This window comes from Anser brachyrhynchus (assembly GCF_964034855.1).
Source record: "Anser brachyrhynchus genome assembly, chromosome: 1".
NCBI classification, from domain to species: Eukaryota; Metazoa; Chordata; class Aves; order Anseriformes; family Anatidae; genus Anser; species Anser brachyrhynchus.
The window spans coordinates 167,915,381-167,928,737 of NC_137694.1; the positions used below are offsets into that span (position 1 = coordinate 167,915,381).

Here is a 13,357-nt window from a genome sequence, read left to right on the forward strand (position 1 = left end):
AAATACACTTTAAAACTCTTTCTCCAAAGAGTTGCATAGCTGACCAACAAAAGCAGATGTATTAAAGGGATGAGCAAACAAAATAAGTTATAGAGAAATATTGTATTCTACTTCTATTAAGAATTCAGATAACTTTCTCTAATGTTGAAATTGCACGTTTACCATGAGGTGGGATCTACTTTCTTGTCCCTGTTCACCTTGGGTCTTTAAAAGAGTTTAAACAGTTCTGGCCACAGAACTGCCTAAGAGGCATAGATACTCTGGCAACAGGAATAACTAACAAGGCTACTTTCTTTAGGAAAAAAAAAAAGATGAAAACTCTGAATTTGTTTATTTCTCAAAAGCTTTTCTGTTGTCAAAGGGCTAAAAAAAATTAGCCTACAGTCTCTGACCAGAAAGTTTGCCAAATAGCAAACGGGAAGTCTAAGATTTCCCGTGTAAGTGATTCCATCATTATTTTTCCCCTTCTTCAGATGACGTGATTTACAGCCAAAACATCAGCAAATCCCTCAGCTGAGGCATGAAGAGAGATTTCTGAATCAGAGTTATTTTAATGCAACATAGGCTTTACTCTGGGTGGGGAGAAGCAGCTTCTAAAAATACTCAGATTACAAAGAACATTTCTGCCCATTCCCTAATAGAGGAAATTCTGAAGTGGTTTGTGAATAGAATATAGGATGGTGGCCTTTGAAAAAAGAAAGGTAAAGTTGTATATATTTGCACACAGGAGGCACCAGTGCTGATACGGGGATGATGCCGCTTCATGTGGTGACAAGCTGATTAAGGATACAGATCCATATCACAGCAAAGGTAATATTTGCATTCTACATCAAAGTATATATGGCAAAATCTTAAAAGTGGAAATAGAGCTAACCTTCTACACACTTGGAAGGTTTTTTTTGAGACTATGTAAGACCAATAGGCAAGAGCACACATTAAAAACAATGAAACAGAACTTGTAATCATACCACAGATACTAGAATTGCTGTCATTACTTACCAAGCCAGCTATTGGAGTTGACAGACGATTGATCTTCTTAACAATGCCAGGTTTGATCTTGTTAATCAAACTGAAAATAAATCATATGATTTTCTGTTACATAACTCTAAGCATGAATATCACTGCTTATTAAGAACTACTCCGCATATATTCCTCACTTATATTACGTGAACCACATAAATTTGACAATAACAATTTAAATTTATAATAAATAAAAAAAACAAAGTAGCATGAAATACGGAGAACTTTCATGTCTTTCTTCCTCTAATGTATTTAGTAAAAGAGATTTATAAAGATATTTGCAAAGAGATATAGTATAGCATCAAAGGATTTATCAGTCAGCTACTGATCAGTCAGTTAACATTACACACACTTGGTCATCAAGTGGGTCAATCAAGCCAACTGGGCTACCCTTGGAGTATAAGGTGAAAGCATAGGTCTGGTCTGCTGTAGTTTGTCAAATATCCATCTCCAGAAATAATGTGTATGTGGACATTAAACTAGTCAGTGCATGCAGGAACCAAGGCAACAACAATGCTGCATCTAATTTGTCTCCACTATTTAGAATCTGGTGTTCTGTCTACTTCACTGAAAACTGGACATAGGAAAATGTTTCACACTTTGCTGTTCTCTATTTCCACTGAATTTCTATGGAAATCATTTATCCCTTGACTTCAAGTATGTCAAATTTAAAAATTATGATATGGGAGGACAGCTATATGATTGAGTGCAGCATAATTAGATGTCTTTACCTTTAAAAAAAATGTTGCATGCCTCCTAAGGCAAGTTGCTCATCTGAAGAGATTACAGAATGTTTTTCTTGCATGTAACTATTAATTACAGATAAATTTAACTGATTTACATTTGGCAGATGGAAGCTTATATTCTTTTGCCAAAGATGTGTCAACAATGAAGATATGAGAGTTAGAATATATCAGTTCATTACCAATTCTTGAAGACACTACTGAAAAGTTACAGCTGAATACAATACACACACCCCAATAAGTACATACCTAAAGAAATAACTTAAAGTATAAGCTATTCTGTTACCAGATTCAGTCTACTACACATTTGATTACACAAGGAACAAAAATACGGTGTCCATCCCTAAAACATCATTTAATCTTAAAAATATATTGTCTCCTTCACATCACAAAGTTAATTGCAGAAGCAACTAGCAAGATAGTCTGAAAGGTGATGTGCCCAAAGGAGAAAATAAGAGAACAAACAGGAAATGCAATAACATTAACAGAAGGAAAGATGCAGAAATGTTGCATTTTTTTCATTTACTTTGGTTATTTGTGATATACACTAAAAATAATAACTCAGAACTGTAACTTTATAAATATTTTCTGGAAGTTGGCTTGGTTGAACTGATCTAAGAGTGTCTCTGAGATTCAAAGTATTTTTTAAGCATCACATGCAGACCTCTAATAGGATTTCTCTATACTGACAGTCTAATTACATTTACACCTTCTTTTCCTTAAACCATAAGGAGTTAGCACTGCTTCCAGTCCTGGAAACCTATCCTAGTAAGTACAGATGAAAGTTACAGACATGTTGAAGCGACCTGATGAGTGGATGTTTTATACCTCTGACTCAGTCTACCAACGAAACCAGACAAGTTCCATTACTGCTAAGTCTAACACATATAAATAGAAAGCAGCTTTTTTTTTTTTTGAGAAAGCACTCTAGAAAAAGTTGAGGTCAGAGTACTGTTTGTTGTTAAAAGCAATAACTAATTCAGTCTAGAAGGTACCGAAACCTGGGCTGCACATGCACATACAAGAAAACATATTTCTACCTGGTCTAATGGGAGGTGTCCATGCCCATGGCAGGGGGTTGGAACTAGATGGTCTTTAAAAGGTTCCTTCCAACCCAAACTACTCTGATTTTTTTTATGTATATGTATGTACATGACACTAATATCCAACCCATTTACTTTTATCATCCTAAAGTACTTTTTTTAAAAATTAACAAACAAACAAAAACAACAGCTTATAAAATATGTCAAGTAACATCCAATAGATTTTATGGTATTGAGGTACTTGGATATAATTATAAGATGGCAAAATAAACCCTCTCATATTTTATGCTCAAGAGTAATACTGGTAAGTAATAGACACATGAAATCAGAGGCCTGCATGCTATTTTTAATTTACAATTTCATAACCACTTCTGAAATTAAGTACTTTTTAAAAGAACTGTTCTGTGGGTGTCAAGTTCTCTGTGAGGAATAACTCTCTTTCAGGATTTAGAGAACAGCTAGCACATGGAGTTTACAACAATTTCTTGTGTAGAAGCAGGGAAACCACCACCACCGGGCTGACAAGTAACTGAGTGTCTTGATCACAGCCATGCATAAGCTTTAGAGAAAGTCCAGTGATGCCGCAAGCATTACAGCCAAAATAATTAATCAACAAGCCAGAGGATTAGCACAATGTTCCAGCTAAGACACAAGGAAGTGTGTTGGACAACACATAGAATGCGTAGATCTAGAAAGCAGATATTTGCCATGGGAAGGAAGAACAGCTTTCAAACAATATGTATTTTTATATGTTTACTTCACAATATTTTTGTTACTTAAAAAATTCCAACATGCCAAGAAGGGAAGAGGCCAGCTAACTGAAGCATTTTAGCATAGGTAAGTCAATACTCACTCGCACAACAGGACTCCATTTTCTAGAGCTGCTCGAAAGTCTTTGGTTTCAAAGCTTTTCCCAGTAACTGTCTATAAAAATAATAAGAGTTAATTTGACACATGCATACAAAATCAGGACTAGCAAGAACATCTGAGAACAGTTCAACACATAGTTCATATTATTCTTTTTTTTTTAAATATTAAACTTTTAAAAAGTCTTTTTAAGAACAGTTCTTTGTGTCTCAAAAGAAGTCAGATTCAACATCTTCAAATAGTTTCCACTAGGGCAACACAATCTTCAGCTAAGTTCCGTGGGAATACTTATTGTTGTATTCTACAACAGTACCAGCTATACTGAAAAGCATAAATTAAATTTGAAACAGAAGTGCTAAGAAAGAGTCTTTTATCTCCTACTTCGTTTTACAGCTTGTACACTCATGATATCCGGCATGAAGTTTTGTTGTTTTTTTTTTTTTCCCCTGCCACTTGCACTTAAGGCAGTGAGACTAAGGAACCACTCTGGCATGTCTTTGCTACCACATGCACATCAATTTCCATTAGCTGGCAAGTGGTAAGACTATACTAGTGGGGCTACTTTATATATATGGGGTGAAAAGCAGTGAACAAGAACAATGTCTTATAAAGGACTTAAGATACCTGATGCCAGAAGCATTGCCTACAGGTTTGCAGCAAAGCTCTTTTCCACAAAAGAAATTTGCTTCTGGCATTAACCCACTCCATCTCAAAAGAGACCATCAACGCAGTACCCTTCTCAAGCCTGAACTCACTGAGATTCTTCTTACTAGATTCCCCCTCTGCACAAGTCCGTTGAAGTGAACAAGCAACCGATTTCTTATCAACACTCAGATTAGTAACACACACAAATCAGGAAGGACACAAAATTTCCAGAACAGCCCAAAAGCATTTTATCTCAGTTGAGTACAGGAATCAAATGCTAAGAAAGGCATTTATTTTTGCTTCGCTCAGAGGTCTCCAGGTCAGTCACAAGCTTATTACAAGCCTTCTTTAGAGGATCCTGACCATCTCCATCACTGAGCAGGACTTCAGGCACACAATTAAAAGTGCTGTGGCATCTGTGTGCATCCAGACCAAAGTTACTGGTTACCACAGTAATTAAAGAAATTAGTGGTGGAACGAATGAACAGTGCTTGGTAAAAGAGCAAAGGAGAGGACACAGCTCTTTAAGGAGCTGCTAAATTATCACCCTTTCATTTTTCCCTAAATTGCTAAAGGAATGCATGCTACCACTAGAAAGCCTAGAATTAAGCAGTTAGTTTTTACATACGGTATTTTATAATTTCAAAAGCTTGAACTTCAATCCCTCTACTGAGAGCAAAACTAGATGTTACAAAAATAATCTAATGGGTTTAAGTTCTTTCCTAGGATTCCAATCAATTCTTAGAGTCAAAAAGTTATTCTCATTTTAGAGTTTTCTCAGACATCTGTGGAACTGCACCTTTTTTTTTTTTTTTTTTTACACTCTTAAGTCACACAAGCAATAGACAGTGAGATGTTTCTTTCACCTAAGGTAGCTGGCCAGAGTTTGGCCCATTCTAAAACTGCAATGACATATGTATCGGCAAATAACCGTTATGCTGAAATTCCTTGCAAAATTACAACTGCATGTAACTACGGAGGTCACTCCTAGGAAATTATTCTCAAGAAGCCAAGGAAGATGTGTCACTGAAGACACATTAAACTTCAGCATAGCTCCTCCACAGGAGTGTCACACTGCAATGCATAATCACATTTTCATTTCCTAAAGTTATTTCTAAGTAATTTAAAAAACAAAACAGAACAACAACAAAAACTTATCCAAAACAAGGTGTGGAATATTTTTGACTGTTACAAAGTTTTAAGATGGATCAACTCAGATAAGTCAAGGCCATCCTTGAACCACAAGAGTCCAACTTCAGCACAAAATTGTAGATGCTAGTGTTAGCCTTACAGACCTCTTAAAATTACATTAAAATTAGAGGATATTACACTGAAAGCCTTTTGACTAAGTTATTTGTGCAGCCACTGTGGCAATCCACATTGATTTGGTATACAGGATGGAGCTGTCAGACTGATCTTGCAACTAGCAGATTTCGGAGACTACCTGGTTTGTTGACATTAAAATAAAAGCATCAGTACTGCCAAGTTCAGCTTTATTAATATTGACTTTTAAAGAATAACTAATAATTAAGTAGTTAAGAGGTATTCTCAAAGAACAATTTAACACTGATGGCTTGAAACAAACATTTTCCAAGTTGCACAATACCTTGAATTTGTTGATGTCAGAAAAAAGTAGTACTCTGTTTTAAACTCAGGTTTCATAGAGAGAACATTTCTTGCAAGGGACTTTTATCCAGCTTATACCCACTGCAAGGCATCAAACACAACTGTAATATTGTAGTCTACATAGGAACAAGATACCATTAAAAAAATTGAAAACCATTGACCAGCTCAGATGTCCCCAAATTTTAAGGACTTAAGTAAGACAAAGTGAATCGCACCCTGAGATACTACCTCTTCAAAGAATGTCTATAATTTGTGAGTCATTGTTTATTCATTAAAACTGCTTATACTGGGTGTGGTATTCTTATGTAATAGACATAATTGATTTTGGATAATTTTTCAACCACTTAGGCCATGTGATCCACCAAACAATAAAAGAAACATCTCCCAAAAGCGATTTTTATCCGTGTCTGAACATAATCTCTTTGTCTTTTTTTCTCTCCTTCCTTCAGCTGAATGCATTTTGCTTCCTTCTGTTTTGAAGGAAAGAAGGCAATGACATAATTAAAGACTATATCATAAATCACATTTAATTGCTGCAGTAAAACAGTTTGATTTCAATTTTGTAGGAAAGCGTCCCCTAATACTTTGGTAACTTGCAATTGCTAGGTCTATGTAATTTACTTCAAACAGCATGTAAATCAAGACTTTACACACACATACATGCAGAGGGCTAATTTAACTTCAGGTTTGCTATGATTTATTTAGGAAGCAAATCAAGAAGAAGTAAACAAAGATAAACCATTCAAAAGATGTCATGACATCAAAATCATGAAGGACTGAACAAAAAACACATAGCACAAAAGAATACACTAATTATATGTCTCAGTACCAAAATTAACACTGAGTACATTTCAGCTTGTCCTACTAAACGCCAAATACAGCTGATCATAATGGGCCTTTTTTTTTTTTTGCCTTAAAAGCCATTAAGAATGACAAGATCTTGCAGTGTTAAGAAATCATGCTAATGGAGTTTACATCAAATTGCTTCCATGATTTACACCTATTCGAATGGCTTCCCAGGACAGGCAGCCGTCCTGTAGGACTATAGAAGTTTTCATGTGGATTGGCTTCCTATATATATATATATATATATATATATATATATATATATATATATATATATATATATATATATATATATATATATATATATATATATATATATATGTATATGTATATGTATATGTATGTATATATATATGCATTTCTGTGAGGTACATGTGGCCTATACATATATATATGTATAGGCCACATGTACCTCACAGAAATGCAAATTACCAGCACATTTCTCACCTTAATTTTGCTGTGGTTAAAATACTACAAGCTAGACTCTCCCCATCAAGTGCAAAACCAACACTACATACCTAGGCATGCTGGTTAATTGATTCTCCATCACAAACCTCTTAGCTGCTAAAACCCAAGAGAGAGGCATTCATCATGCCCAAACCACAGCCTGAACAAAGCCTTACAGCAGAAGACCCCACCAGCCATCTAGTCTGCTCTGCAGTTCACGTCGCCAGTCCTGTCTCTCGGTCTCATGTTCAAAGGTCCTCTAATACAGCCCCATTTAGACCACACAACCTCAAGCCAAGCAAGGACCCCACAGACTGATCCGTGAGAAATGTTAATTGCATCAGTGTGAAGCATGCAACTCCCTGATGTAGATCTGTAGGTTAGGGATGGAAGATTCAAGATAAATACCAAACCATTTGTGAAAGAAATAGCCTTAACACTGGATTACACACGGATCCCACTGGGCAAGAAGTTAATCAGACAGTGACCTCAGAGACACTACACTGATTTATGAACTTCAAGTCCCAAGCTTAGCCTGCAGCAATAAAAGCCAAGTTTACCATCATGCTGTAGAGATGATTGCTAATGTTCTGTAAAGTGGGGCACTGATACAAATCTGATATTGTGGTACAGTCCCTACTGCAATATTTCAGCTGTGTGTGCCAGTTTCCCTGGGTTCTGTCACACTGCCTGCCTCCACAGAGCTGGGTCTGTGCCAAAAACTACAGAACGGAGAGATCACCTCACATATGCGTCAATGTCTGAATTATTACCTTGCTAATGGCCTTTTCTTCTTTTTTCAGTTACCAAAAAAAGTGGATCAGGTTCCAGGGCGAGTGGCTCCATCATTGCATAATCCTAGCATTACATATCTCAGTTTACAGTACTCATTTAGCTCTAACCACCCCTATCCAATATATCACTCCCAAACTGTATTGTTACTGTGTACAGTAAGATGCACAAGGAGATAAATAGACTACACCCACAGCCAACAAGCAAGAATTCAGAAAACTCCCAGTACTCTGGCATCTGTGTTTTTTGGCAGGACCTGGAAGTAAATTCACGGCACATTTTATACCACATCTTGAGTCCATTTCATTTTACCTAGAGTTGTCAGTAACACGTTATACCTCAGCCTGACAGATTTTGCCTTTTAGGGTCTGTCAGGAAGGAAGAGGCCTATAGCACAAAACCAGTAGGTTTTTATTTATTTGTTCATTTGTTTTTTCCCCTCTCTTGCAGGAACTGGTGGTTCTTCTAGATGGTGACAATAAGCACCAGCTTTGTGGAGAACTTCAGATGCATTCACCCAGAGTACTGCAAAAGGTCCTGCCCCACCTTTCACAACTATTTATAACCCTTCTTAAGTATGTAGGAGATGAACTTTTGTCCTTGATCTGTAGCTGTGAACAAAAATACTACCATTATCCCTAGAAGCAAGGAGCTTGTAGTTGTCAGCCTTTGCAGACTTTCTGTCCAGTTTTCTCCTCCCCATTTCTTCTTCCTCTCTGAATTTAAGTCTAACATCACCACAGTTCGCTGCAGTAGTCAATTTATTTTGTTCAAAGCCTTCCAAAGGGAAGATGATAGGAACCATATTTAGGGGGGTTGCGTACACAACCTTGAACAGAGAAGTGGCTAAATTAGACTAATGACCATCTGGGTAGAAAGCCTCTGTCTTTGCAGCAACCAGCCAGACCAGAGAGGTTACTAGCTTTCTCAAGGCCAAGCACTGGAAAAGAACAGCTTGTTTCTGAAGCAAGCAGGACCTACCTCCTTGAAATTTTAGGCCCTGAGAAGAGTAGGCATTTATATCTTCCACCCATAATAGAATTCTGCTGGCATTTCATTCCTGGTAGCAGGAGAGATGCCTGGTTCAAAGCAGCCAAGGAAACCATGCTGCTATCTTCCTTTCCTATCACAATTTAGTTGATGGCACAAACTCCTGAGAGGCTAACAAGTGCTCAAGAATCTGGTACCCACAGAGGCTTTACTTGTAACTGCCCAGCAATGAACTTATGATACTGCCAACCCTAACAACTTCATATGAGTGAAGAGCAATGTCTGGATTTCTACAAAAGGAAGCTCCTCCTCTTTAATTCTTCACAATTCATTACTAAAACCCACGATGGGCTTGACTGCACTGAAGAAAACAGGCAGGATATCTGGAAATAACAACAAGAGTAAGAAGGATGAAACTGATTAATATTTTTGCCATTGATCATTTACACTGGTGCATGTGAATGCTCCCCTTTGTATCTGTAAGACTTCTGTATTTTTCAGCTGGAATAATTCCTGCTCTATTGCTTAATGCAGAGATGTATTGTCCTGCTTAACCCCATATCCCAAATCCCTAGACATAATTTTGGTTTAGAGGATGTGGAAGTCTTTCAATCTTCAGCCAAAAATGCCTTTGATAACAAATCAAATGGACATTTATGAAAGGAAAAGACTGATTGTTGAAGAAGTCTTACTGCAATTTTCTATCATCATCATAATGATGGGGTCTTATTGTGGTATGCCTGCTGAAAGAGTCATGCCAAGACTCTTGAAATAACACGTAACTTTTTTTTTTATTACATACAAAAGATGAAGAAAAGCAATGGATAAGGGGAAAGCAAGGAGAAGCATGTTTACTGGTATCGTAGGTATGAGAAGTACAGATCTCTTCACATCAGCTGCTTACACTCTGGTTTTTTATATGCTTTTTCGTCTCTTCTGCCAAATTCTGAGGAATGGAAATGAAGTCTTTATTCCAGTATTTAAGGGAATCCCTGACTTAGGAGAACAATACTGCAGAAAGAGCAAGGATATTTTCCATAAACATTTGAGATCAAGCAATTCAGTAAAGCTTCCCCACCCCCAACCCTCCCAAACAAGATCATCCCAGAAGTGACAGCAAGATGAATAAGCTTACTGTTGTTTATATTGATGACTGTACTGACAGGTGTCAAACTAGGAAAAACAACATCATTATTTTGTTTGTGTGATAAAAAATTCTCACTGTATAGGCAGATTGGCAGCATAAAGTAAATGGATGTAGGTGTTCCAGTAGGACATAAAACTTGCAAATGTGAACTGAAATTAGAATGACTATGAATCTCTGGAAAAAAAACCCAGTCACTGAGATTAATATAACATCATAATATCCAAATAAATCAGATGTGCCTATAAATTCTGCAAACAGTTTAAATGTACACCATTTCTCGTCACCACCCTAATTTATGCATCCGGACTTCAACTTGAACCACAATTCTTTACAATTGCCTGTAGTGACAGGACTAGGGGCAATGGTTTTAAATTGAAACAGAGTGGATTTAGATTAGATATCAGGAAGAAATTCTTGACTCAGAGGGTGGTGAGTAAGGCAATGGAACAGGTTGCCCAGAGAGGTTGCAACTGCCCCATCCCTGGAAATGTTCAAGGCCAGGTTGGATGGGGGCTTTGGGCAGCCTGGAGATGTCCATGCCCACAGCAGGGGGTGGACTAAACAATATTTAAGGGTTCCTTCCCTTCCAGCCCAAACCATTCTGTAATTTATGTTCTCATGTGTATTTCCAACTAACTTCAGTTAAATAAAAAGTCTACATTTATCTATGTTCCCAAAACAATAGAAGAGCAGGATGATTATTTTAAGTGTGCCAGATGATCTCCATATGAGTTCAGTTGGTGGTACAAGCAGAATGGCAGTACCTTAACCTTAAAATCCCTAACTAAGTAGAGAAAAGGATAAAGTCATCATGAGAAAAAGAGTGTCCAAACATTGAGTTCACGCCAAAATAAGAAAGCCATTGAATTATATACATACAAAAAAAAAATTTTTCTGAAAGTTCTCTTTTCAAAGTAATTCACATCATAATGGTGATGTCCTAGACTTCAGTGGTTTTTTTGTTTGCTTTTCTGCCATAGAAAAAAAGAAAGGTAAACCCAGGGAACAAAGTCTATGAAGGAATAGTTTCTAGAAAAGTCATCTACTGAGTTAACAAGAGAAGAAGGGAGCAAAAATTCCATTTTCACTGGTTAGATATCTTTTAATGATCGTATTTCATAATGTACATGCTCTCATGCTAGCCAAATTTTGAGCTCACCTATTGTAAAAGTCATTTCATATGTCACTTCTTAATCTTTTCTTGTTTTTTTCCCTGTAACATCTACCTCTTCTTCACAGCATTCATTGTTACCTGACCTAAAGTTGTTCACTTCTCCAAGATAAGGAATAAGTGATCAAAAGATAAATGAATCCGTGAATAGCTGAGTCTCAGCTGGGCTTCTATATAGTGTCAACCTGGGTAACACAGAAGACAGAGATGTTGCCCTGGGTAGAAAAATCAATGTGTTCTGAACAACTCCTTAGGAGGCTGAAATAAAAAGGCTAGAAAAATATCAGCAACAAAACAGCTTAGAAAACACTACAACAGCATACACAACGTATGAACAGAAGGTTTTGTAGGGCTACTCAAGCAGCCCTGAAATTGCACCAAAGCCTCCTTTCCCCCTTCATGCCAAGTGTAAGGTTTGCGTTTAGAAAGCATCCCAGATGACTTTGTGCTTTAATATGGCACTAAAAATGAAAGTGTACCCCCCACCATAACCCCCTTACACACCAAACCGCCTCTCCCCAGCCCCCAAACTCCTATAGCTATTGACCTGTGGGTTCCCAGCATCCACAGATTCAAATCTATCTATCCACAGGATACTGGAGGTGAGATAAGGATAACATCTGGACTTCGTTCCGATTCTTGAGGCTTAGTGTGCCCAAAGATCCAGCGATTCAGCACCCTAATGAGACGGGCAGTACATGACTCATGAGATGGCTGGCCACGTGCTATCACAAAGAACTTTGAGTTGGGACAATTAAAAAAAAAAAAGCAGTTGAAGAACTATGTGAAATCTCTCCATACCATTGTTTTGGCTATGGAAGGAAAACAGTTTATGACAACAGCAGCACTTGGGTTTCAAATGAACAAGGAAAGAAGTGTTTTCATGCATTTTCAGTTAAAATAGAAACATTACTTGAAATATTAACAGATAAAGGTATATCAACAGATACTAAGATCACATTTGTCTAGGGAAAATGTAAAGAAAGGATTAAAGGAATACATTTTTGCTGTAGAGGTACTAAAATCACATTTGTCTAGAATGTTATCTTAGTATTTTTAACTAATGTATCCACTTTGTTGTAATTGAATCTTTAAATACCTTATTCTTGTTCATGTAAAAGAAAAGATAAATGCAAGCTTGATAGTTGTATTTCCCAAGTTTATAGCCCAATTTTATTATTATTGTAATTCCAGGCCAGGGAGCATATGCTGCAAGTTTCAGTGCAAGCTTTTAGTTCATTAGCACTTGTTTTGTAGGAAGGACTTCAAACAGTGCAGTATCTTTGCTTACAGCAATTAAGAAAAATGTAACAACTCTTCTATTTGCAAGCTAGTCTCTGTTGCAATTATTTATGTAGGTGTCAGAGAGAGACAGATACCAAATGAAATGTCTCAAACCAAAGCACATTTCAGTCCTAGTTTACACATAGACTGCTTTACTAGTAATTCTGGGTGCATTTGATACTTTGAGTTTTCATATAGTTTAAATCATTAACAGTGTAAATACACACTGTTCTCCAAAGTGGATGGTCAGAACCACAAGCAAGCCAGAGATCTAACGACAAGGTTTTGTAACCACATTCAGCACAAGGAAAAAGGCACCAGATAGAAAGAATAAGTGCACAACAGGGAAATGCTTCAGATATAATTGCTTTCACGTGTTTAGAGACGTTATTCATGCGTGGAAGTCATTTCTTGTTATTACTGGAGATTTTTCAATCTTTTGCATTTCTCAGTCTTTACTGGAAGCTGTACTTTCAGCAGCATACCAAGACATGGTTTGAGCAAGCTGCAGGCAAAAACGCTCACCAACTCCCCTCCCCCTCCCCCTTTTTGCACATACACCCACACTCGCACATATGCAGTTTGGGGAACCAACAGCCTTCTGACTGCATCTTCTCTCCTGTCTCCACATTCCCTAGCTTTTATATCTCCTCCTTACACATCCACGTTTTCCCAAGCCATTTCACCAGGTTTACTTAGCTTGTTAACAAGTAAACAGATGGGCAATGAGCAAAAG

General features: G+C 37.2%; 1 protein-coding gene across 9 annotated transcripts in view; it reads right to left on the minus strand.

Moving 5' to 3' along the window:
• LMO7 (LIM domain 7) overlaps positions 1-13,357 on the minus strand; it is a 129,336-nt gene that overhangs the window by 91,014 nt on the left and 24,965 nt on the right. For all 9 annotated transcript variants that reach the window (XM_080588907.1, XM_080588906.1, XM_080588904.1 and 6 more), the window contains exons 2-3: positions 3,660-3,730; positions 1,000-1,069 (exon numbers count right to left, since the gene is read on the minus strand). In XM_080588907.1, coding sequence (XP_080445033.1) covers positions 1,000-1,069; positions 3,660-3,730 — 141 coding nt within the window. The remainder of the gene's footprint in view (positions 1-999; positions 1,070-3,659; positions 3,731-13,357) is intronic.